This window comes from Trichoderma breve, chromosome 1, assembly GCF_028502605.1.
Source record: "Trichoderma breve strain T069 chromosome 1, whole genome shotgun sequence".
Lineage (NCBI taxonomy): Eukaryota > Fungi > Ascomycota > Sordariomycetes > Hypocreales > Hypocreaceae > Trichoderma > Trichoderma breve.
The window spans coordinates 2,093,736-2,119,151 of record NC_079232.1 but is presented as its reverse complement, the minus strand read 5'-3'; the positions used below and the strand labels follow the sequence as shown (position 1 = coordinate 2,119,151).

At 49.6% G+C, this 25,416-nt stretch overlaps 8 protein-coding genes across 8 annotated transcripts; 3 read left to right on the top strand and 5 right to left on the bottom strand.

Moving 5' to 3' along the window:
• Positions 1 to 527: 527 nt before the first annotated feature.
• On the top strand, positions 528 to 5,018 carry T069G_00679 (NACHT domain-containing protein; the record flags this gene model as incomplete). Its single annotated transcript, XM_056167889.1, has 2 exons — positions 528 to 1,452; positions 1,660 to 5,018. The coding sequence occupies 2 exons, from the start codon at positions 528 to 530 to the stop codon at positions 5,016 to 5,018; spliced, it is 4,284 nt and encodes a 1,427-aa protein (XP_056033205.1).
• An 851-nt stretch (positions 5,019 to 5,869) lies between these two features.
• Positions 5,870 to 6,763, bottom strand: T069G_00678 (AAA domain-containing protein; the record flags this gene model as incomplete). The annotated part of the gene is made up of 3 exons (XM_056167888.1): positions 5,870 to 6,200; positions 6,336 to 6,377; positions 6,468 to 6,763. 3 exons carry the CDS (start codon positions 6,761 to 6,763, stop codon positions 5,870 to 5,872), a joined length of 669 nt encoding a protein of 222 aa, XP_056033204.1.
• A 1,005-nt stretch (positions 6,764 to 7,768) lies between these two features.
• On the bottom strand, positions 7,769 to 10,072 carry T069G_00677 (f-box-like domain-containing protein; the record flags this gene model as incomplete). The annotated part of the gene is made up of 6 exons (XM_056167887.1): positions 7,769 to 8,626; positions 8,680 to 9,208; positions 9,274 to 9,425; positions 9,483 to 9,605; positions 9,667 to 9,915; positions 9,971 to 10,072. 6 exons carry the CDS (start codon positions 10,070 to 10,072, stop codon positions 7,769 to 7,771), a joined length of 2,013 nt encoding a protein of 670 aa, XP_056033203.1.
• A 678-nt stretch (positions 10,073 to 10,750) lies between these two features.
• T069G_00676 (amino-transferase class IV domain-containing protein) lies at positions 10,751 to 11,635 on the bottom strand (the record flags this gene model as incomplete). Its single annotated transcript, XM_056167886.1, has 2 exons — positions 10,751 to 10,862; positions 10,929 to 11,635. The coding sequence occupies 2 exons, from the start codon at positions 11,633 to 11,635 to the stop codon at positions 10,751 to 10,753; spliced, it is 819 nt and encodes a 272-aa protein (XP_056033202.1).
• A 1,309-nt stretch (positions 11,636 to 12,944) lies between these two features.
• T069G_00675 (tetratricopeptide repeat domain-containing protein) lies at positions 12,945 to 15,049 on the top strand (the record flags this gene model as incomplete). The annotated part of the gene is made up of 3 exons (XM_056167885.1): positions 12,945 to 13,124; positions 13,331 to 14,741; positions 14,802 to 15,049. The coding sequence occupies 3 exons, from the start codon at positions 12,945 to 12,947 to the stop codon at positions 15,047 to 15,049; spliced, it is 1,839 nt and encodes a 612-aa protein (XP_056033201.1).
• A 1,306-nt stretch (positions 15,050 to 16,355) lies between these two features.
• On the bottom strand, positions 16,356 to 17,552 carry T069G_00674 (syntaxin domain-containing protein; the record flags this gene model as incomplete). The annotated part of the gene is made up of 3 exons (XM_056167884.1): positions 16,356 to 16,700; positions 16,810 to 17,391; positions 17,481 to 17,552. The coding sequence occupies 3 exons, from the start codon at positions 17,550 to 17,552 to the stop codon at positions 16,356 to 16,358; spliced, it is 999 nt and encodes a 332-aa protein (XP_056033200.1).
• A 2,188-nt stretch (positions 17,553 to 19,740) lies between these two features.
• On the bottom strand, positions 19,741 to 20,702 carry T069G_00673 (brix domain-containing protein; the record flags this gene model as incomplete). The annotated part of the gene is made up of 2 exons (XM_056167883.1): positions 19,741 to 20,628; positions 20,697 to 20,702. The coding sequence occupies 2 exons, from the start codon at positions 20,700 to 20,702 to the stop codon at positions 19,741 to 19,743; spliced, it is 894 nt and encodes a 297-aa protein (XP_056033199.1).
• Positions 20,703 to 21,374: 672 nt separating this feature from the next.
• Positions 21,375 to 24,679, top strand: T069G_00672 (RNA helicase (UPF2 interacting domain) domain-containing protein; the record flags this gene model as incomplete). Its single annotated transcript, XM_056167882.1, has 2 exons — positions 21,375 to 21,661; positions 21,715 to 24,679. 2 exons carry the CDS (start codon positions 21,375 to 21,377, stop codon positions 24,677 to 24,679), a joined length of 3,252 nt encoding a protein of 1,083 aa, XP_056033198.1.
• Between the last annotated feature and the right edge of the window lie 737 nt (positions 24,680 to 25,416).

Below are 25,416 nucleotides of genomic sequence, written 5' to 3'. Positions count from 1 at the left end.
ACGAAGCTTTATGCGAAGCTTTATGATATACGTATTGCATCGCCTTGTAGCATGCGTCGTAATAGAAGAAATTTATGATATCCATCCTCTACTTATGACCAACTTGCTGTAATTAGATTATTCTACGTCACCATTTGAGTAGATTTTTCGAAGTCATTGATGGCAGACTGTCAATTATGGCTTCAAAGATCTTCAAGTACTATGCCTCCTCTGTATTCAGAGCTGAAACGCTGCAGGACACTATTGGAATTTTTCAGAAGCCACTAACAGCGGCTGGAGCTGTCACGAGGCGACGACAACTACAAGTTCGCTTCATCACTGCCAGCTGAGGAAATACAACATGTACTTCCTACAACTCACTCCTGATGGCGAGTTCTAGGGAGAATTTCTGTCGGCCACAATCAACAGATGATCTTTGTCGCCGGCTGAGCCTTGCAGCGCAGCCATCGAAACAAGATGCGGCTGAGAGGCAGCGAATTGCCCGTTCTGCCAAAGAATTGCAGGCATTGCGAGCCCTACAGAAGTCCATGATCAACGAGTTTATCCAGAGCCCGAGCGAAACACATGCCATTGAGATTACTTCGCTGGCGCCTTTCTTCGATGAAGACGACTATGTACGTGTATTCGACAAATTTCACAATGTTATCGCAAGTGCTGCAGTGGACGGCAAGATCGTGGACGTTGAGCTTCTACGCGCATTCGAGGCGTTTCTTCACTGTCGCCAGGCTGGGCTGGCTGGAAAACGATTGAACCTCGGGAGCGCCATGCTTTCAATCCAAAAGGCACTGGACAGTGCCGTTGATGCAGCTCATGGCCAAACCAAGTACAACTCGATTCGCGCTCTGCTGGCGGTTTTGGATGCTATGAATGAAGTTAAGATAGAGGGCATCGTGGATCTCAAAGTCCAGAACTTGCTGAAGCGGCTGGAGAAGCTCAGGGATCATAAAGAGCTTCGTCTCGCCGAGGTCGCGAGTTACTCTTATCAGGCATTGCTGGCTATTCCAACTGACGTGAGTCCTTGGAAGAAGATTGGAGCCAGCACTTTCAAGACTATCTTGGGTGGTGCAAAGGTTGCTGGCTCTGTCTGGTCATTCGATCCATCGAAACTAGTGGAGGGTCTGGTCGACTTGACGGAAGTGCCTGAGTTGATAAGCTCCATCATCGAGGTTATCAAATCATGCAGCGAATTATTTCAGAGCGCCTCGAACACGGGTAAAGCATTCAAAACGCTGAAGAAACCCAAGGATTGGTATATTGCTTTGCGAGCCACTGATGGCTTGGTCTGGGCAAATGCTCCAAAGCATATGGAAGCTTTGCTTCAGCATCCAGACCTACCTTGTCGCGAGGGTAAGGATTTCCTTTGTGGACTCTGCGCACAACTTGAGCTGGCAGACGACTTGAAACATGACCAAGTTGTCAATGTTCTCAAGACGTTTCTTATCACCCAAGCAAGTCAGACCAAATTCTGTCGTGTACTTGAATGGACTCGACTGGTTACTAGATCGCCGCAACTTGACTCCCCGAACTTGTCAAGATCTGGGCGTCGCAAAACATATTTGAGCAATGTCGAATGTTCAAAGCCCAAGACCCATCAACCCCGAAAGCAATTACTGGTTAATGCCTGGCAAAGTTGTCACAAGGTCCGAGAATTTTACGCAGATCAAGTATTACGGGATAAGTATACGGACTCGGATCTAGATCTGCTTAAAATTGAACGCCTTGATAGTAGCAAGCTATCTATGGACGAATGCTATATAAATCTGGCTATTGTTAGAAACTCCGTGGATTCAAACCAAAACAGGGATTCCGATACTCGTTTACCCTCTCCCTTTTCTATCCTGCGTCGTTTGGATGTCTGGGAGCCACCAGAGACCGACCGTGTCAGTTTGGAAACCCTTTTTGACGAGAAGAAAGACACATCAAACAACACTATCCGAGGTCCGCCTCGGCGAATTCTTATCCGTGGCCAAGCCGGTGTGGGCAAGACGACTCTCTGCAAAAAGATGGTCTACGATTTCATCCACAAGGACATATGGGCTGGGATCATCGATCGAGTCATCTGGGTCCCATTACGCCAGATCAAGAGTGACCTAGAATCAGGACAATCTATTGCAGATATCCTGAACCAGCCCCTTCCTAATGTTGAAAGGGCTGGCAAAGGTACTCTCGGCGAGGCTCTGGAAAGGTCGTTTACGAGCGATCCCAGTAGGACACTTTTTATTCTCGACGGCTTCGATGAAGTTCATCGGGAACTGCACTCTTCCGGCAATGAACTTCTTCTCCAACTGCTCAATCAGCCCCGGGCCATTATAACTACACGCCCGCGAGGTGTCAACCGTGACGTTTTCCAGAAAATTGACCTAGAGCTCGAAACGATTGGTTTCTATCCTAACCAAGTGAAGGAATATATAGAAAAGCACGGCAGTGGGAAAGCAGAGGAAATTTATGAGTTTATCGAAGGCCACCCTGTAGTAGCTGGGTTAGCTCGCATTCCGATCCAGCTTGACGCTATCTGCTACAGCATGATAGCTGGGATGTTGGACGGTGACAGTCCTCCGGAGACCATGACTGAACTATACCACGCCATAGAGAGGTCTCTTTGGAACAAGGATGTGGAATTGTTGGAGAAACGTCGCGAAGGCAGTGCTAAACCGCTGTTGAAACACGAAGCACAGGCTTCTTACTCGGACGATATCAGAAGACTTTGCCAAGCCGAAATCAATGCTCTTCAGTCGCTCTCATTCACTGGGCTCTGTAACAACATGGTTGAATTTGATCCGGCCTTTCTCACAAAATTCCACAATCAACAGAGCATTATTGCGGGCAACCTCCCTACGGTTAAAATGCAGTCATGGTTCACCGACTTGGATAAGCTCTCGTTCCTTCGCACCTCGGATGGACCGCTAACACCGACTACCCGAAGTTATCACTTCCTGCATTTGACGTTCCAGGAGTTGTTTGCCGCGCAATTCTTTGTACAACACTGGATATCGAGGAAAGATCTAATCGTTTTTGATTACTCTACCAAGAAATCAACACCAACCAAACCGGAGACTTTCCTACAAATGGAGAAGTATAATTCGAGCTACGATGTCTTCTGGCGCTTTGTTGCCGGCACCATTCAGCTCCAGCGCGATGAAGAGGCATTGAATCGCTTTTTCCAGGCAATAGAAGAAGAGCCAAAGGACCTGCTTGGTCCTGCCCATTTGCGGTTGACTATGCACTGCCTGGCAGAGGTTAATAGCAGTGCATTTGAATCACCTTCATTTGTGGAAATTCGCGAGTCCTTGGACTTAAAGATGATGGACTGGCTCATCTTGGAGTCTCAGATCTCCCGACAAACGGTACGCCAGCTGGTGGGGGAAACAGAATTCCCCGAAAGACTTCTAAAAGAGGTCGCCGGCTTTATAGACTTTTACAGGAAAAGTTTGCGTGAAGAATTTGCCCAAGGGCTCATCGCGCGACCGAGAGTTTCTCCCAGCTTGGTAGACCTTGTAGTTGAGTGGTCTCGGGATTTTGCTGACGGGGACGCTGATGCGGACGAGTATGATGAAGATACTCTCAACTTGAGTTTTGCAACAATGAGCCTCCTTTGGCACACGCCACGGTCAACTCCGGCCGCAATGTCGCTTCTCTCTAAGCTTTTAGACCACTCGGACAGGCGTATTTACCAACACGCTGCGGTCACTATATGGAAGCTTGCGGAGACCAGGACTGAGACAGAGTACAACCCTTTGATCGTGAGGGGTTTACTAGAATGTCTACATGTCCGGAATAATGAGACCAGAGTCAGTGTTTTGTCAGAGTTGAAGAGCATGTTGGACTTGCCATCAGACGCCTATGAGGCTCTGAAGAGCTTGGCACGCGATCAGTCTCTCTATCCGAAAATAGATGGAGGCTTTGCTATGAGATCAGTATATGCCGAGCCTGAAAAGATAAAGGAAGCACTGGTAAACTTGACAAAGACTGTGAAACTCTTGGACACTAGCACGGTTGTTCTTGATAACTCCAAGCCGGAGGAGACACAAGCGCCCCAGAACAACAGAGAAGAAATGATAAGACAAGCTCTTCAGCGTTGGAAAGACAGGCTATATGATGAAAACTCCGCAAAGAAGCTGGAGAGCATCGAAAATGTTGTTTTGGAGCACCTCAGCTGTCCAAAATATCCAGATGGCCAGCTCAGCACTCTGACTCTGGATACTCTGATAGTCGACATTCTATTCGAGGTTCTCCGCAAAAATGGCTTCGATGGGACTCATTTGGAAGAGCTTTCTGAACTTCTAGCGGGCCCAGGCATCCGCTACAATATCTTGAACGTTCTCGCCGCCCATTTCAGCAGTCAAGAAGACATATTACTGGAATTAGCTTCCAAGGGTCAAAAGCACTACGATGGACGAGTGCCAGATGTCATATTCAATAGCGTGGCGGTCCTAGTCGGGGGCACAAAACCGCTCCACAGAGCAGTGGCCGGAATTATCATGAACCAGCATCCCCGTCTGCCGAAATGCGTCTCGCAAATGCTGATGGACAACCTAGAGGTTTGGGAGGGAAACGTTCGAGACCGTGCTCTGCTATACCTGGCCACACACTGGGATCACACAAGGGTATTCGAAATGGCAATGGCCAAGTTCGGGGTCGCCATTCAAGATGGCCAATATGGCGAGTTTCCTCCACAATTCTGTGCACTTATCCGAGATATTGCGCACCAAGCCATCCTTTCTCCAAATACAGCCCCCAGATATTTGAAGTTTTGGTTTATGGAGGTTGAGCTGAAGTATCCTGGATCGGGTATCATGCATCTCATTCTTCGTCTCGATGAGAAGTCTCTATGTACTGTCTATGAGATGTGGCTGGAAGGAGCCTTAGAGGAGTCGCTGTGTTGGTATGTGGACGACAATCAGCTTTGCGTTAGGACATCTGCGGGTGTCATTGAGAGAATTTCCGAGAGTAGTGAGATAATATCAGAGTTTCTGGAGAGGCTGGAGAAAATAAAGGCAGAGATGGGAGTTCCGAATTAATACGAGATGTTTGGATATCTTATGAGCATATTTAGATGGGATCTGAAGAGACTATATGTGAATACATTGCGATTATCGTTTAGTCAATGAGCTACTGTATAGATCCAGCTAAGCATGAGTTAAAAGGGATACTACCCTGGCATTCTGTCTCTTCTCTTGATACCTTAAGCTGGAGACGAGATGAAGGGATCTCAAGTGCAATATGAGCCGTGCCGTTTGGAGCGATGCTGCTCGCGTGTGTCACATCAGCTGCTCGCTGCTCCTCCAAATCATAATCGACTGAGGCCTCGAGCTAGGGATGAGATGAGGGGATCTCATCAAGGACCTGACCGTTGTTGACGTTCACAAATATCATGTTGGTGGGAGGCTGAGCCGATGGCGGGCGGCTTCTGTTGCATTCTGCGATGACCCATTGATGAACCGTGGCCTAGAATGCGTTTCTTCCATTCATGGTCTTCATATCTGCCACGTAAAGTGCTCTTCGAGCAGTATCAGATGCCGGGTGTTCCAGAGATGAGGTAGGTATTATACAAGTATAGTTGCCTCGACGGTAGAACAAGTGTCCGATTGGTGACCCATACAGGGTGATATTCATTGTAGTAAATTTCTGTTGACGCACAAATTGGCTCGTCATCATCGTAGTAGAACTCTGTTGATGTATGGATCATCTTCCGCACTCGAATAAGGGATACTCGGAGCCGCTTCCGTAGCGGACCTTGAGAGTTTTGCGAAACGCGTTGTCGAATCAACGTCATGTACATAAATTAATGGTCGGCGGAGTTAGAATTGTCTGCTGAAAGTATTTTCTAAACTGATTCCGAAGATTGTTTTGGGTCTGATTCCACTGGCTGTCAGTGGGGGGAATTGATTCCTCGCTGTGCGTGCCGGCCAAGTCGCAAAATGTGTTGGACGAAGTGTCGAATAAGGGTATCAGCATTGGTCTGCATACTCTCGTGTATTCTCTGTAGTTCTTGTATTTGGTCCTCGTCAAGACTCGTCAACTCACGAAGCTTCCACAGCTTCTCCAGCTGAGTCTTGTCGAGACTCGACATCAGTTCACGCATCGTATCCTCAAGCTTCAGAATATCGAAATGGTCCTTTATAGCTCTCCATAGCTCTTTATACTGGGGATATTCGTGTAGATGAACAGTCGCTCTCCCTTTGCCTTCGCGTTCGATGAATCTGTATATGTATTTCGGTGTGAAAAGTGCTTTTCTTTGTGTTAGTCGCTGGGCAGTTACCAGTTATCTGGGTTTCTACTCACTAGCTTGAGAGCCGCACGGGTATGTGGTCTGTATTTGAAGATCTGTATCCTACACGAGCTTGTTCTTTCGTCCTTTACGGATAAGGGAGCCGTTGCTGTACACGAGCAGGTTAGCAATGGGACGTATACATTGATTGTCGAGCCCACTCCTCTCGAAATGGGAATCCTACAGCCAAGTCACATACCATATGTGATTCGTTTTCATAATCTCTAGACGTTCGTCCTCCACCATGAATCCTGGTTTATCCGTTCGGACCAAATCGCAGATTACCACCTCAGCTTGGTGGCTTGGCGAATCATCGATGGTGCGGGCGGACACCAATCCGCGCGAGACATCTGCTTCCGGGAGTTCAGCCAGGATCTCTCGCAGTAGGCGTTTTTGCTGTTTGTAGCCCGTTATAATCAGGATACGGCCCCATTCGTATGACCTCATGAATTGTTGGGTGCGGCCTTCCCACTCTTTGCCCTCGTCTTTGTTCATGTCTCTGGATTAGCGTTCGGCGTCGAATGGGTCAACAGGGTAGGATTGTGCCGAGAACATAGATGCGAATAGCACTAGTTGAGACACCAAATCAGCTCTCTCTTCTCGAAATGGGAGTTCTACAACCAACTCACCTGTCATTGGTACGTTGTCTGACTGGAGAGATTTGAATCCGCGAAGGGGATGGGGTTCAACAGCAAGCCAGAGAGATGGATTTGCAATAAGAATGCGAAGTCATATAGCAGCAGTATGACGCTGGCGTATGAGTGTGAACGGCCTTGTCTTCCTCTCTGCAATCTATATTGCTGAAGGAAGACATTTCAAGCCTCACGGTATCATGACACGTTGTCTGTAAATGTTGTGTCGTAATGAGCAATTTGAAGAGGCAAAGAGATTGCCATAGTCTGGGTGGCAGTCAGAGTTTATATAGCCAAGTAAACTGGTGAGTAGTCAACAGGTATAAGAGATCAAACAACTACCCATAGAGCTGATGGAGTGAATGCTGCCTCATCCATGTGATGACGCAAAACGTTGAGGGCATATTATGCGCCTATCCAGCTCTGACCGTATACAATCTTCAGTGAATTAACAAAACGCTCACCGTTATTCTCAGCTACCCGACGTATAACATTCAATGTGCTGTGTAATGGAAGAAGATAGAAACACACAAGCTCTGGGCGTGTGGTGATTGGGTGGGAACTGATGGAAGCATACAGATGAGTCTTCCACCAATTCTAATTCCAAGTGCAAAAAAGGGGGGGCAAAAGAGATTTATCGGAATAATGCATACGATGATAGTGGTAACTCCTCAAAAATGTAAATATTTATCCCGCTAACCATTGCCCTGGCTATCCTCATAAAGTATGCATATTCTGTCATCATACCGATCGCTGTTGATGCTGCATGTATCCAATTTTAAATGCCATCAATACCATAAGTTTCCCGTACTCCATCCTAAGAAAATCACACCCATAAATGACTGTAAGGACTTCGCTTCTTCTGTGTCTAACTGTCTTTGAAGTCCCTAGGCCACTTTGGCTTCTCAGCCTCCCAGGTCAGGCTGACGCCTTCTTGTCTCGCCAGCCGCCGAATTCTATCAAAAGATTCGCCAGATATATCCGCAACTTCTATGCGTTTCAGTTTCACGAACTTTATAACATCTTGGGCCGTGAGCAGGTATTCCGCGGGCCCAGAATTGGCTGACCCCAGCTTCACCTCTTCCAGAAGCGGAAATGTTTGTAGAAATTGGACCAGCGGGTGATCCAATCCCTTCGTATAAGTCTTGAAGCTGAAGTCATAGATGCCGAGGCATCGAATGCTCTCAGCCCCTTCCAGCCATTTATACTTCAGGATGTGTTCCCAACTCGTTTGCCCGGTTACCTCGCTGTATCTGGGGAGAGGGAAACAAATGTCAAACGAAGATAGTTTTCCTGATCTTATAGACGATCCAAACAGCCTCTCTGCTAAGTTTGGTGCCAAGACCAGCTTGGAGAAGCGCAAAAACTCTAGATTTTCGTATTCGTATGAAGGGTCTTGGTACATGCGACTGAATATATCGTTGGTCGTCTGCTCAGTGTTGGTGTACTGCCAGTTATAGTGTATATCCAGAGCCCTGAGTTTCTTTCCGCCATTCAAAGCTGTTACGCATCTATGCGCTTCCAGGGCAGATGATCGGCCCTGCTGAAGCCAAAGGTTGTTGAAACCCCTTTCCAACACTAACACTTTCAGATCCACAATGGTGACAGATTTGAGATTGGGAACACAGGAATTGTCGAATTCTTCACCACTTGGAAGCCTGCAATCCAAAAGGAGGCTATCCAAATAGAGTTGTTCAAGCTGGGGAGTGCTTTTCAACAGAGCACACTGGGACAAGTTAGTTTGTGATTCCAAGAACGTTGTTGATTTGAACTTCTTACAACAGACAATGTCCACGGTTGTTCTCTACCCTTGGACAACTTGAGGTGTCTCAAATTAGGCATCAGAGGCACCTCCATGTCGCCGAACCATTGTCTAGGAAGTCCCGATAGAATGAGAGTCTCTATATTACGAACAATGGACAATAGAAAGGTCCGATAGGGGTCCGCGCCTGCAGAACCAGGCCTGTAGAAACGATGGAATCCTTCAAGATTCAAATATTTGAGATAGGTTGGAGGCCGCATGAGATCTAGGGCTTCACACGGGTTAATTACCTCCAAGCGTTCCAGTCTGATTCCGGCGGTCAAGAAGGCGTTGAATTTCCTCCGATCCAGGTATAGTTTGCGAGCATCGCTTATTACAAGCTCCCTAATATTGTTCGATGAGTAGGAGAGCAATTTCTTTAGGGAGTCGAATGAAATGGGCTTTTTGGGTACCGAAGCACCAGTGAATAGGAGCGATCTCCAGAGTTGTGCACTTGCTGGCGCTGTCAATGCGTTCTTCCAAGATTTGGAGACACGCAGACATTGGCTAGACAATACATCATCTTTGGGTTAGCATTTGACCAAAACAGATCAAGTTATTGTGCGACGTACCACAGCGTTGATAGTTCCAAGCGGCCAAATATATCCAGTATAAGCTCCGGTGGTAGATGAGCCTTTGACATCCAACTAAGACTCAGAAAGTCACCCAAGGGGTCAATCCTGGCAAATTTCGGTTTGAGGGGATTTCGAGCTTTGTCAAGACGCTTGATCCTTGTCAGCATACTATTTTTGAGCCAAAAGCTTAAGATAAACAAACGTACTCGGAGATCATCGACTTCAAAGTCGCCTCTTTCAAGAAATATCAGAATGCCATCCGTCAATACTTTGAGTGAGTCTACTGAGTTTTCTTCCATCCTCAGAATCTTGCTTGCTCGAAGATAGCCCTGAATAAGATAAGCAATTAGAGGTTGCGATGGGTGATGAGGTTGTTCAAGGGATGCATACTTCGGGCGAGCATGGCGCAACGTCCATCATCCTCCGCGCATCAGCTAGCGCTCGACGAAGATCTGGGATCTTTTCAAATGTTCCAGCTCGGTAGTTGAGAGCTTGGATATGAAGAGGATTGCCGCATTCGAGTGTTGGCAAACTGGTAGCTTCTTGGTCTGGTTCTGCATTTCGGTCGAGCTCCTGGGTCACTGACTCGCTTCGCTTCCTCTTTTTCTTTTCTATCTCACATGGGCAAAGCTTGATAGCCTGAAGATAGTTAGCAGGGAAGCTGCACAGATTAATATGGTGAATGATTGCTGACATCAGTAAAAGAGCCAAGGGCCTGCTTGTAACGCTGGGCTACATATTTAGCACGGCCATCTGAAATAGCTTCTTGCATTGAAACCCCGCCATCAGGCGACATGATGATTGAGCTTGCACTCTAGCTGATGGATCCCGAAAAGACGTGTGTTGAATCAATAGAACATGATACCAGCTTGGGGCAGAAAATAATTAAAACTCAGGCATGCAAAATGGCAGCGCGTCGCTTTTATTGCTCGAGAATGCAGTGCTTGTAACGTATTTGTAGATGGTGGAGGTTGTAAAGAAGTTGAAAGTGGACGCGGTTCTGCTAACGCGTGTTATGGAAAGGATTTGATCGCTTGTTAGAGGTGCGACCGCCACTATGCAGGCCTACACCGGTCTGCAGTTCTCAGCTACATTAGTTATTGGTGCCTAATAGATGGAATCACCAATCATCATCACTTTGCAAGATGAATGAAAAAAACCAAATAAAACTGATGAGAAGCTGATTGGACTTTTACTCGTTCGAGTCGCATAAGCAAACAAGGTCACACCATGGTTATTAATGGCTGTACAACTTCATCTCCACTGGATCACTAGTAGGCACGCACCCAATATTAAGCATACCCTACATTTGCAAGCAAATCACATTTCCTTACGCATTATTACCACAGCCAAAGAGAAAAGCAATAAATCGGGTTTCCTTTCAATAGACAAACACCGTCTAAAGATTCGGTTATCAATTTTTTACTGTTCGAGGAAGAAAGGTCTCGCTATTTAAAACATAGACCCTGTGTTACTATTTCAGACGAACAACGCCAGCAATAAACCCCCTAACGCCATTGCTAATCCAGCACTCTTCGCCATCAACCAAAGAACTCGCAGACACTTGTTGCTCAACGGCTAGTCCCCTGTTTTTTTTATCGTTAGCTAATCTATGGTATATAAACTGTTACAATTGAAGCTCGTCAGCTCACCTTTCCAAGGCCCATCGTCTGGAGGTGCCGTCTTGACCACCACTTCCAGCCTCCGGATTGAAGGCTGCAGAAACTGGTGGAGTGACCCATTGTCCATCTCGCCAGAAATAAGGCGTTGTCAAGCTTCCCTCCATGATGGATCCATCGTCTTGGTTGGTCAACAAGACCTCCCGCTCATCGGTTAGCGCAATGGCAAGTCTCTGACGGGAAGAATCGTACATTTCCCTCTTTGTCGTCTTGAAATGTGTGTACTCTGACGCTGCCGTTTGAGCATTGTCGAGCACAATTGCCCAGCATGGAGTTCTCTTGGCTTCTTGAGGGGTTGATGGAGCACCAGGTGAAGGCAGCCGCAGAGGGAATAGATTTTCAATGCCAACCGCGGCTGTGTTGTTCTTCTCGAAGCTCATGATTCCTTCACGGCTAACAACAACTTTGAAGCGAAGCGGAGTCTTTTGGGATGGACCGATGAATTCTTCAGCTGCCTTGACTAGTGTTTCTAAGCCCTCCTGGCCTGAGAGAAGTTGGATTGCCTTGTCCCACTGGAAATGGGTTGCTGCCCGTAGCATACGATCGCGGTGGTAGTCGAGCATATAAAAGGGCGACTCGTTGGCAGTATTCCATCCAGCGTAATCGATATGTTTGGCAGCAACCTCTAGTAAAACAGGATCGTACCGAAGAGACGTAAAGAGGGAAAAGTTGTCCGCCATGATGGTCGATTAACTCTTGCAGTGGCTCTTGCACTGACAAGGTGGTGAATGTGGTGGCCTTGAAGTGTGTCGTTGTGTGACTATTCAAATTAACATCCGGATCTATGCGCCACTATGTGTCCCTATTGATATCGTAGTCAAATAATAAGTGAACGTGTGTATGGTTAAATGAAGGGACAAAGTATATAAAGTGCGTACGAAGTATAGGTATGTATAAATTGGATAGGCAGGTGTTTACATATAATCTCATATGGAGATTGGTCAAAGATCTTCCGAAAATAGGACTATCTCACTAAGTGCATGTATTTAGAAGCAGCTCTCTCGAACTGGAGCTTTGGAGGGGCTCACAGTGCGCATCTCAAATACATGTACCTACTTAAGTTCAAATGGCTATAAAAATGGACAGCAGCCACTTAGCGGATAATGCAAGAGCTTTGCAGGATGAAAATAATGACGAATCGGCTTTAGGAATTACCGCGGCTTGCGCTGGAAGCCGAACGGCTTTTTTCAGGCTGGGAGCTCGGGCATATGTACATATTTCACACATGCAGCTCTGCCTGGTCATCGGCAGCTATTACATGTATCTCGCAGAAATATTACTACTACAGTTTTAATTGACGTGGGAATTGGAATGGATCGAATATTACAGGCGGCAGTTCGCAGCGTGTAATGAGCCAATGGCCGGATGGCCATATGACACAAATCAACGGGACACTTATCCGCGACCGGCCGCGGTTTGCCTCTCGCCAGCTGCGATGATATCACCAGACGCTGCCCTAGCACTAACATCCTAGTCATGTCATTAACATCATATCATACCTTATCCAATCAATCACGTAGTAATGTTAAGCTTCGGCACGCAGTAGAATAGACTGGAGGAGATGCAAGGCAAATAAATATTCAAACATTGAAACCCAAGTACCGTATACAAGTAGAAGACATTGGACGCTGCCTCAGGCATCCCCAGGCGACCCGGTGGTGCGTATTCCAGTCTTGATTTTTTCTCTCTCTCAGCGGCTAGAGGCTGGTGGAGAAAAAAAATAGCAGAGGCGCAGGTTCAGTGGGCTGGGATCCAAGTGGGTGGTTTCCATTTTGCGCTCAATCGCTTCAGAGGTGGGTTAGTAACCGCCCGTGGAAATTTCGACTAGGAAGGATTGAACCTCTGTGCCATCATTTCTTTGTTCTTCTGCGCGTGCCCAGCTGCTGCAGCTCTTCCTGCGCCCCGACATCATCGACGGCTATCCCAGCAGCATCTGCGTCTGTCACCCATATCTCTAGACCTGGCAGCGCTCTTGATCTCGCCCTCAGCATGTCTCAACCGCTGCCGTCAATGCCTCCGGGCGCTGTTGCCGTCGACGCGAGCTCTTCTTCCACCTGGGATAGGATATCCTCGTGGGTTTCAGAGAACAAGGCCGTCGTCTACACCATTGCCGGCGTGGCCGTTGTCGTCACAGGTGCTGGAGTTGTCTATTATCTGAATTCCGATTCGGTACGTTTTGCCCATTGCCTGCATAACATAGAGGGGTTGTCTGGGGATGCGATGCTCGATTAGGCATGACGACATATGGATCGCACAGCTGTGCTGCCGTCGTCGCCGAATTGGGCCGGGGAAAAACAACCCAGATAGCATGGACAGGGAGATGAAATGAACGTGAAGAAAGTGTATTGTGTTCTGACTCGAGCCGTTCGCAACAGAAATCCGATGCATCACCAAAGCTCAGCAAGAAAGAGAGGAGGAAGCGCAAGGAAGCCGAGCGCAAGGCCGCCGACACAAAGGCCTCACAGCCCAAAGCCACCGTCGAGACCGAATCCGAGCTACCGGAAGTCGACGAGGCCTCTGTCCTGCAGCTGACCTCCGAGGTTCGAGAGCAGTACGCCGCCCGTCTGAAGCAGGCCGGTAACAAGGCATACGGAGACAAGGCGTACAACAAGGCCATCGAGCTCTATTCCCAGGCTATTCTCTGCAAGCCTGATGCTGTCTTCTACTCTAACCGAGCTGCCTGCTATAGCGCCATGAGCGAGTGGGAAAAGGTCGTCGAGGACACCACGGCTGCCATCACCATGGATCCGGATTACGTCAAGGCTATTAACCGTCGCGCCACTGCCTACGAGCACCTGAAGATGTACTCAGAGGCCCTGCTCGACTTCACTGCCTCTTGCATCATCGACAACTTCAAGAGCGAGGCGACTGCCCAGGCCGTTGAGAGGCTGCTCAAGGTCTTCGCCGAGCACAAGGCCAAGGAGGTCATGGCATCCAGACCCGCCAAGCTTCCTAGCCCCATCTTCGTCGGCAACTACCTCCAGAGCTTCCGACAGAAGCCTCGACCTGCTGCTCTTGACGACTCAGTCGAGCTTCCCGTCGACACCGGTCTCGGACAGCTGCAGCTTGGCTTCCAGGGACTGGAGCAGAAGACTGCTGAAGGATACGAGGAGGCCAGGCAAGCGTTCGAGAAGGCCATAGAGCTGGGCGATCTCGGCGAGCATGAAGCTCTCGCTTACAACCTGCGGGGTACTATGCGCACCCTGCTCGGCAACCACGCCGAAGCTACCCAGGACTTTGACAGGAGCATCGAGCTCGACCCCACGATGACCCAGAGCTATATCAAGCGAGCTAGCATCAGCTTGGAGCTGGGCGAGCCGGACAAGGCGGACGCCGAGTTCGCCAAGGCCCTCGAGCAGGACAATGACGACCCCGACGTCTACTACCACCGCGCTCAGGCTCACTTCATCAAGGGCGACCTTGCTAGTGCGCAGAAGGACTACCAGAAATCTATCGACTTGGATAAGGACTTCATCTTCTCCCATATCCAGCTGGGTGTCACGCAGTACAAGATGGGCTCCATTGCCTCATCCATGGCCACCTTCCGCCGATGCATCAAGAACTTCCCCAAGGTCCCCGACGTCTACAACTACTACGGCGAGCTGTTGCTAGACCAGGGCAACTTCCCCGAAGCCATTGAGAAGTTTGACACTGCCATGGAGATGGAGAAGCAGTCCAAGCCCATGTCCATGAACGTGTTACCCCTCATCAACAAGGCTCTGGCTCTCTTCCAGTCAAGTGCGGACTTCAAGGAGGCCGAGAAGCTGTGCCAGAAGGCCCTTATCAGTCAGTATCCCCTGTTTTTCTAAACCCCCACTATCTAACGAATACTAACAATATCTGTAGTCGACCCCGAGTGTGATATTGCTGTTGCTACCATGGCACAGCTGTTGTTGCAGCAGAACAAGGTGACAGAGGCGCTCAAGTACTTCGAGCGCGCCGCCGAGCTTGCCCGAACCGAGGGCGAGATTGTCAACGCTCTTTCATACGCCGAGGCCACACGAACCCAGGTCAAGGTGACGGAGAAGTACCCCAAGCTGGCAGAAAGGTTAGCAGGCGGCCCAGGCGGCGCTCCCGGTCTGCGTATGCCTTAGATTGTCATTCAACCATGATGCCGGGCGAATAGGTATACATCCCCAATGTCAAGGAAGAAAAAATACAACAAAAAAAAATCGGAGAGAACAAAGATAGGAGGATAGCCCTCGGATACGCACATGCACAGATACAGGCTGTTGCGTGTGACAAGTTATGAACCTAGCGTGCTCATGTAACACCGATGTACATGGCACAACATATTTTATATTGCCAACTGGAACGATGTGAGAGTTGGAGGAAACTGATTGGAGTTCCTTTTCTTTCTTTCTGCTCTTTCGGGCTCACATTCCAACCTTCCTCTTTTCTTGGTCCTGTGGCGCAAGGCAACAAAATAACACCAAACACTTTACGGGAATTGATTTAGCTCATGGTTAAGGGTGTATAGGTAAGGAAGAGAGAGAAAAGGGGAACGAATGGAGCACACAAGAGAGAGAGAGAGAGAGAGAGAGAGAGAAATGTGCGAAGGACTGGATAGCCTTAAAGGGGAGGGAGTGTGTGGAAAATCACGGGGAAAAAAAACGATGGGGGAAAAAATTCGCTTGTTAATGCAGAAATGAAACCTCTCTGTACATTGATACTATAATGGCATCTTACGTCCTTCGATATGTAATGGTGTCAAGAAGTACTCGATCTTTTGTATTTGTATTTGTATTTTTCTTTTCCTTTCTTTTCCGCTTGTTCTGGATCTGTCACCATTTGTTCAAAGTTGTACGTTGTGTGTTTGTGTAGGTATGGATGGATGAACGGACAGATGGACAGATGGATGTATTACTATCATCACTTGTACGAACCGGGAAGCAGGCAAAAAGAGACTCCTCTCATAAAACAAATCCTCGTCATTGTCCACTTCATAAAGTTATAAAAAGCCCTATCCTATGTTCATCCGTACCAACCACATGAACTCCCGCCCCCCTTCCCTTGTCCGTCCTCCCAAGTCATCAGCATCCGAGAGTTCATGGCATTAAGATTCATCAAATCGGCTCCTCTCATCTTCACGCAATCTGCTTTTTCTCCCCCGCCGGGTTATTCATTCTCCCCATCACTCGCCGCTGCAATCAACGCTACTCTCCATCCCCCTTCTCCCCAGCGTAGCGTCTCAAAGTAAGAATTAAGGTTGTACAAATAGTCGTTCGCTGCGGAGAGGCGTAGTGCTCCCCCAGTTGCAGTTGGATACATATTTCATGGTCTAAGAAGAAAAGAAAAAGGAAAATTAATTACGCCCCGTGAGCCATAGAAAGAGGCTCCCCCCTTTGAAGTTTGAGAAATAAGAAAAGGAACAAAAGCACATTTGGAACATTGGCCCGATTAATGGTTTTTGGTCAAGGCCACGCCGAGACCAACACCGAGAGCGATGGCAAGGCAAATGAGGAAGACGATGAAGGCGCACCACCATTTGAGACGGCGGGTGCGGCGGGCATGCTCGATACCTTGGCTGACTTGCTCGTTGCCCTTCTCGATGTTCTGGACTGTGTTCTCGGCGTTTACCTCGGCGGCAACAACCACGTTCTCCTGTTGCTCGACCATAGCAGCAAGTTCCTGGAAGAGGAGGGCGAGCTCGGAGAGAGTCTGCTCGATGCGCTGGAGCTCATTGTGGCGAGCACGCACATTGCCAAGCAGAGAGGCAGCGTGACCAGTCTTGTTGGAGCGAAGCTGCAGAGAGAAGAGCTGGGTCAGCAATGCTTACGGCTTATACACTCCACACAAACAAGCGCGGGAAAGGAGTAAAACCGAGCCTTCGGAGAAGGAGGAAATCACTTACAGCTGTCTGGAAAACACCCTCATTGCTCCAGTCGGCCTCTGTGGCCTGTCGCACCTCATCCTCCGACGCTTCCGGGTTCACGATGCGGTACTGTCTCGCAATCTGCTCCCTGTAGCGCGCCTGGTAATCGCGCTCAATGCTCTGGTACTTGTCGAGCTCGGACTTGAAAAAGGTCTTGAGCGACTCGAGCTGGGTCTGCTTAGTGGTGCGAGAGGCGTCTGTTGTCTTGAGCAGGTCGCGCTCAAGGCCCTTGATGCCATCCTTGATGGCGGTGTTGCGGATTTGCGTCTGCGCAACGTAGTGATCCAGCTGCTCGTTCGCATCCTGGTCAGTAGCGCTGAGGGTGCGCTGATGCAGCTGTCCAATGAAGTCAATATCGCCAGTCAGTGCCTTGATGTCGTTGCGCAGGGTCTGCACGCGGCTGAGGAAGTCTTGCTGTGACAGAACAGAAGGCCGGGCGCCCTGCTCCTGGGAGTAGCCATTGCCGGCGGCGCCCTGGTTGTTGTAGTCCTGCAGCTCATAGTTGTTGCCGGTGTTGTACGGCGAAGCGTTGTCGCTTGTATTGGTGGCATATGGGTTCAGCTGCCAGGCGCAATTTTTGTTAGCATCGTTGGCTTAATGCTTTGCAGTACGCGGATCACGACCGCCCTTGCAGCGACGATTCTGCTTACCTGACCATAGCCGCCGCCGCCGTAGCCAGACTCCTGGTTAGGGCCTTGCGAATAAGGATTCTGCCCCGACATTGCTGGAAGAGCGTCTATTGAACTTTTGATTTATCGCTGGTGATGGAGGTGGTGATGATGCTTAGGCAAAGGGACTAGAGCAGGTGCGAAAGCTTGGCCTCGCGGTGTCGCAGCTACGCAGGGAAAGGTGGTGAATAGAGTGTGAAGACGGAAGAGACGGTCTGGTGCTTGAAGGGTTCGAGAAGAATGACCAGTACGAGTACAGAGCTCTAATTGGTGGGGAGACTCGCAGGACAGTACAAACCAGCAATAGCTATACCGAGAGCTGCTTCGGGTGGTGCGGAGGTGGAGGAGGAGAAAAAGAGGTCAGAACGGCAATTTGTTTTGCGCGTCCTAAAGCGGCAGATGGCAGAGGCGCAACACTACTGTACGAGTACGTTAGGTGAAGAAAAGTAAGGCCGAAAAAAAAAATTGACTGGACGGGAATCTTGGAGGTACATGCAGATGTACTGGTAGATGTAACCAGAGGCTCAAGGCAAGGCAAGGGAACCAGAAGGACCCCGGGGGATGACGTACGGGCGATTGCTAATTTAAGCCGCCGGATAGATAGTGGCTGGGGATGCCGTGGAAGGGATTGGAAAACTGTAACTGTACTACCAAGCAACGAATTCAAGGCAAAAAAGAGAGCTTGTGGCTTGTTTCAATTTTTCTTGTCGTTCTTACCGGCGACCCGAGGCTGCAGAATTCCGGCGTGTCCTTCAACGAGAAAAGCTTGGTTGGCTCAGCGTCTCGTCCCTTTTGCTGCGGATCAGCGGAGCCTTTGTCAGCGCGCTGCGCCCAGTGGTTAGTGGTTAGTGGTTAGCAACTGGCGCCATTACGAAGCCCGCTAAATATGTGAGCCCTGGAAGTGCCCTCTGCCATCATCACGTCCATCCAGTGCATCAAATCGTTTTGACAGCTCCACAGGGCCCTTTGCAGGCCAAATAGAGCAGCTGCAGTGGCCCAAGCGCCCGCCAATCGATGCGCATCAAAGTCATGGCCATGAACCATGCTTGAATTCCATGGCTTGGGCTTCCCAAACGAGCCAATGGACGGCATGCCGGAGGATGTGATCATTGCGCGTCAGTAGAGCCAGGCTTCAAGTTAGTGGCCTCGCCAGTTACTAGTACTAGTAATAACGGGTTGAGGCACTAAAACATAATCCAATTTGCTCCAGGGTCGATCGCAGTTAGGGAAATAACCTTTTCTTCAAGGCCTGTCCTGGCTGGCTACCCATATCAAACGCAAAAGCACCAGATAGCAATGAGAATCCCATCCATCCATTTATTTCGTTTGTAATTGCGCCGAATTGCGCTCCAAGACACACTGGACGACTCATGCGAGGAGCGGCACGTCAGATGTTTGTAGGATCAGATGATGGGCAGGGGTCTGTAGCTTCGTATTCATCCAGGGCGTACAGTAGTAGCGGTTACATCCTTTGGTACATGTATTTTGCATCAATTGATCTCCTCTTCCTGCTCTAGTATGTGCATGTGCCTGCTAGGCGATCCATTAGTGCAAAATCCGTGCAGCTCATGGCTCAGCGCTGCTTAAAAGGCTCGCAATCGGTTTTATATTCATTCACATGTATGTAGGTAGTGGCTCCTTACGTCTCTGTGCAAGTAATCACGATTTCCAACTGCATACCTATTTGGTAGCGGCAATTGATGCCAAACATTTCCTATTTATTTATTTATTATTCATATTGATTCAAAGTTCAATAAAATTCACCACAAAATGCCCAGTGGTATGTACAATAACCTGAAACTTCATTATATACAGTCGTGATCCCACAGTGTGTCTAAATTCGATCCCACCACCCGCTTGGATTCGTCAATCACCACAAATGCGCATACATTAGCCATTGTAAACCAATGAGATATACGCAATCTCTCTCCGACTCCCCTCCAATCCCCATTACAATACTCTTGGTGGTGTATACAAGTATTGTAACTTTGAAGCCGTTGACGAAGCTTTACGTCGCCATCGTGGCGAAGCACTCTCGACATGATTGCTGACCTTTCATCCAAGTGCACATTGGCCTTGGGGTCAGCTAGTCTGAGCTTTAGTTCTGTCTGAAGCCCGCCACAACTGGTTACACCCAGTTCGTCCAACCACGGGCCGCTTGGTATGCCAGAAGTAACGTGAAGTATGCAAAGAGAAGAGGTCGGAAACTCGATTTGCCAGATGCAGTGTCCCTCGCCACGAATTAAAGATAATTCTTCTTCTTAGATGTTCGTGTGTATTGGGATAGATGCCACTCCACGTCACCGTCCTTGTTCTCAAGGGTACCGCCACGGATCTCGAATATTCTCATCGTCATTCGGGGACCAACCTCTGCCAGCTCAACACTATCATAACCTGTCCGTACGAAAACGTGGTGTCTGACTTCAATGCTGTCGTCGATATTTTTAAATGTCACCACTCGGTTTCCAATCTTGGTCTTGCTAGTAATTGGCTCTCTAGGCGGGAACAGGTGCTTTAGGACTTTGACAACACGTTCTCCTAAGCGAGTAGTGAAGCCATCAAAGATGAGGTGAGGGTATGACTCTGACACGGTTCCTCGAACGCTACCGGGAATATCGTGGCGGAGCACAACGTTGTGTAGAGAGAATGAAACTGTCGGTCCGTGAGGGAAATGGGAAATTGTTAAGGCTGTTGGTGTACCACGATGCTCGTGAAGCAGAAGCATGTCGGACAGGCCTGCAGACTGTGCAGACTTGACGAGATCGGGTAAGATGAGATTACCACGGTTCATTCGGATTGAAGTCGGTAGAAGAAGCCTGATTTCCTTTGCGAAAGCTGATAATCTGGCCGAGGGGTCGCGAGAAGTCGTTACAAGAACTCGAGGGTCGACGATACCGGACAATTGCGCATACTCGTCGTCCAAGTCCAACTGCTCGTTCGTAGTAAGGTCTCGTGACTCATCATATTGGTAGTCTTTCCTCAGTGACTTGTCATTGGCGATTGTTGGGTCCAATGGCTTTCCCGAAGCGAGAGAGGCTCTTAACTTGGCTCTTTTCTCGCTGATTTCGGCATCCCGCAGTAGAACCGCTCGTCGGTACAGGTAATCCCGCCTCTGGCGAGCTTGTTTGCGCTGTAATCATCCAGTTAGTAACTCTAAAATCACCATTCAATATCCGCATGGCATTCATTGCAACTCACAATCATATTGGCTGCTCAAAGTCTTGATGAACAGGTTTGACTGGTTGAGCTCAAGGCTGGCGCGAAGACAGTCGAAAAAAAGTTGGCTTATCAGTTCTGCCGAATTTCGAGTTTATCGATAACACGCCCACCTTATCACGTGGGCGCATATTATCCCACCAAAGCCTAGCAATCCATGGTGCGCCAGGGTCCGTCTAGCCGCTTCCACCTCTTTGATAATAGATCCAGGCTGTTCGGTGCAGAAAAACAGTTTCTGACTTTTGGATCACCACGCCCTCACCGACAAATCCTTTGCCCGAAAAGCCAGACTGGGAACTCGATTATTCTGGTCGCAAGATTTCTGTTTCTTTCTTTTCTGTCTCCCGCCCGGTGTTTGCGGCGATGATGTGAGGCCGCTGACGAGGAGCACGAATCCCTTCCCTTGAACTATCCCGCGCCGAAGCTTGTCGCAGCGGATTTTTTCCAGACTTTAAAAATTTATACTTGCCAGGTAGCTTTCCCTCCTGATTGCTTTGGTATTTAACTACTCGAGCGTTCCTCCGCTTCGTCATACCGTCACACTTTCTTCCTCTCCTCTTGTGTCACAACTGCCAACAAATTCACTCTCGCTCGCTTCGAGGCTGACTTATCACCATCGCAGCACCATTCGGCGCATTTGCCCCTACTCACCGATACAACATGGAGGGCGCGTTCACCCACGTGGGCAATCACCTCATTTCCGACTCAGCTGCAGCCATTAAGGCTGGTGCAGACGATCTCTCGGCGCTCGACCCTGACGAGGCTCTCCTTTATGGCAAATATGGCGCCCAGAGTGGCCGGCGCCGAGCCGACGATGACGACAACCAGACGGAAGCATTTGAGGAGGACGATAATGACAGCCTCAATAGTGTTCCCATTGACCAAATGATGGGCATGAAATTGAAGCACCCCGAGGAGGAGAAAGAACTCCCACCTCATGCATGCGCGTGAGCAATACCATGTGGTTCGTGGTTGATATAGGCTAACATGATGTGGAAAGATACTGTGGCATTCACTCTCCGGCCTGCGTCGTGAAGTGTCTTACGTGCAACAAATGGTTCTGCAGTGCTCGCGGCAGTGGTTCCTCAACCCATATCGTCAACCATCTGGTTCGCGCACGACACAAGGAAGTGCAACTGCACCCCGAATCGACTCTCGGAGATACTGTGCTGGAATGCTATAGCTGTGGAACGAAGAATGCCTTCATTCTTGGATTCATCCCCGCGAAATCCGACGCCGTAGTCGTCTTGCTATGCCGCCAACCCTGCGCCGCCGCCAACTCGAACAAGGACATGAACTGGGACACATCGCGATGGGAGCCTCTCATCGAGGAAAGGGCATTTTTGCCCTGGCTCGTGAACCCTCCATCTGATGCTGAACAGTTACGTGCCCGCCACCTGACGATGAACACGATTGCCAAGCTCGAAGAAATGTGGAAGCAGGAGCCGGATGCGACAATTCAAGATTTGGAGAAGGCCTCCAACATCGACGACGATCCTCTCCCCGTTCAGCTGACCTATGATGACCCCTACCACTATCAAAATATCTTTGGTCCCCTTGTTAAAATGGAATCTGACTACGATAAGAAACTCAAGGAAGCACAGTCAGAAGATGGTTTGACCGTTCGCTGGGATTATGCTCTCAACAACAAGCACATTGCTAGCTTTAACCTACAGAAAATCGAGTCGGGCGATGTCAAACTCGCAGTCGGCGACGAAATGCGACTGCGCTACACTGGCGAGCTCAGGGAGGAATGGGAGGGAGTTGGATACGTCATCAAGATCCCAAACAGCCAATCTGACGAAGTTTGCCTCGAACTCCGCAAGACTGGCAACGATAAGCTGGTCCCTATCGACCTCTCTCACAACTTCTCGGCCGATTACGTTTGGAAGGCTACCTCGTACGATCGCATGCAACTCGCCATGAAGACGTTCGCCGTTGATGACATGAGTGTTTCGGGATACATCTTCCACATCCTACTCGGCCATATCTGCCAGCCGCCACCCATGAAAGTCACGCTGCCTAAGAAGTGGTCTGCTCCCGGGCTTCCTGACCTGAACCAGGGCCAGGTGGATGCAATCAGAGCCGTTCTGCAGAAGCCTCTCAGTCTCATCCAAGGACCCCCTGGAACCGGAAAGACTGTCACCTCTGCCACCATCATCTATCACCTTGCAAAGATGAGCGGCAGCCAAGTTCTCGTGTGCGCCCCGTCCAACGTTGCCGTAGACCAGCTCTGTGAGCGTATACACCGCACAGGTCTCAAGGTGGTCCGACTTACGGCCAAGTCGAGAGAGGATGTGGAGTCGTCTGTCAGCTTCCTGGCGCTGCATGAGCAGGTCCGCATGTCCGAGCACAACAGTGAGCTCGTGAAGCTATCGCAACTAAAGGTCGAAGTCGGAGAACTTTCGAGCCAGGATGAGAAGAAGCTAAGACAGCTCACCAAGGCTGCCGAACGAGAGATCTTGAGCAACGCAGATGTCATCTGCTGCACCTGCGTCGGTGCAGGTGACCCGCGACTCTCCAAGATGAAGTTCCGAAATGTCCTGATTGATGAGTCTACACAGTCGGCCGAGCCAGAATGCATGATTCCCCTCGTTCTCGGATGCAAGCAGGTCGTTCTGGTCGGAGACCATAAGCAGTTGGGACCCGTCATCATGAACAAGAAGGCGGCCAAGGCTGGTCTCAACAGGTCTCTCTTTGAACGGTTGATCAACTTGAAAATCAACCCCATTCCGCTGAAGACCCAGTACCGCATGCACCCATGCCTTTCAGAGTTCCCATCCAACATGTTTTATGACGGTACCCTCCAGAATGGTATTACTCATGAGCAACGAGTTCGAAAGGATGTCGACTTCCCCTGGCCCGTGACTGAGATGCCCATGATGTTCTGGTCCAACATTGGCCACGAGGAAATCTCCACCTCTGGTACTTCGTACCTGAACAGAACAGAGGCGTCGAATGTGGAGAAGACAGTGACACGTTTCTTTAAGGCTGGCGTGAAGCCATCCGAGATTGGAGTCATTACTCCATACGAGGGCCAGCGCAGCTATATCGTTTCAACCATGCAAAACTCCGGTACCTACAAGAAGGAGCTGTACAAGGACGTGGAGGTAGCATCGGTAGACGCTTTCCAGGGCCGTGAAAAGGACTTTATTGTCCTATCTTGTGTCCGATCCAACGACAACCAGGGCATCGGATTCTTGTCAGATCCTCGTCGTCTCAACGTCGCTCTCACCCGAGCCAAGTATGGTCTGGTTATTCTCGGCAACCCCAAGGTTCTGTCCAAGCATGAGCTTTGGCACAACCTCCTTGCTCATTTCAAGGATCGCAAGTGCTTCGTCGAGGGACCCCTCACCAACTTGCAGGCATGTCTGTTGCAGTTTAGCCGCCCAAGAGTGAGCTACCGCCAGAAGAACAGCCAGCCGTCTCAGTACCCCGGTGCAAGGCAGCAAAATGGCAGGCTCAACGGCGGCCCTCCTGGTCGCGACTTTGACGCCGGCTCCATGGTTTCCTATATCCCAGACGACGTCTCCTCGATTCAGGGCTCAGCTTTCGGAGGTGCTGCGCTGAACTCGGCTTTCCCACCGATGTTCTCCAGCTTTGCGCCTGAGCAGTGGCCCGGGCTACCTGGAGTGTCGGCGCCGGGACGAGGACACAAGGGCCGCAACCGAGCGCCCGAAAGTGTTGCCGGTGAAAGCGTGGCCAACTCTGAGCTGACGGATGCCTCAGCCAGCGTCATTGGTGCTAAGGGGATTGGCCAAGGCGGTGTCAGTCTAGGCGCTGGCTTGCACGACGTTGTGACGGGAATGCGAGCAGTCTCGTACAGCCAGAGTGATCGACTGAAGCATTACGTGGAAAGCAGCGGCCGTATGAACCTTGGCAGCGGCTATGGTCGACGCTACGACGACGATGAGAAAAGCATCAGCACTGCTTTCCACAGCCAAATCGGTGGAGGCTACGATTGAGTGACAAGCGCAAGGCTCTCAAAATGACATCATTGCACGAGCAAGCGATGATTACAGGGATATTGCCCAAGGGCTCTACAGTACGAGCAATAGCTTCCGTGGGACTCATCAACGTGATGGCTACAACAGCCGCTCCGCCTAACCGGTCGTGGGAAAACGAATAATCCAACAGACTGAGTGAATACGATCACTTCGTGCCTGGCAATTCCGCTTATTGCCGCAGATGCGTATCGTAGTTGAAACTAGTTCACCGTCGAGATGAGCAGGGGTTTGTGGTCAGACCTGTCGAGACAACCTGCTTGACACTCGCTCTCAACGGCGAGTGGCAGTGAGAACTACTGCGACTGCTCGTTCATGATGTGCGATGAGCAGGTAGGGGAAGAACGACAACGAGCTGAGGAGGATTCTTTGCTTTATTTGATGGAGAAGGGAGATGAAGTTGCGGGCAGGCTGCCAGAGAGTAGGGCTCCATATTGGCAACTCGCTACCTATCTGAGGTGCTGCTGAGGCTGGACCCTCTTGCAAGTTTACAGGCCGCTTGTCCTGCTGTTATTTGAGAAGATGCAAGTTGATCTTTTAATGCCAACTATAGCCGCTCTTTTACCGAGACGTAGATGAAATAGTATACAGTCATTCTTTGAATTCGGGCGTTGATGATGAAATTGAAGTTGCGGCACGGCACGCTATCGGTTGCCCAAGTGGTCCTAGTCGACCTAGTCGTACATATTTGGTGGGAA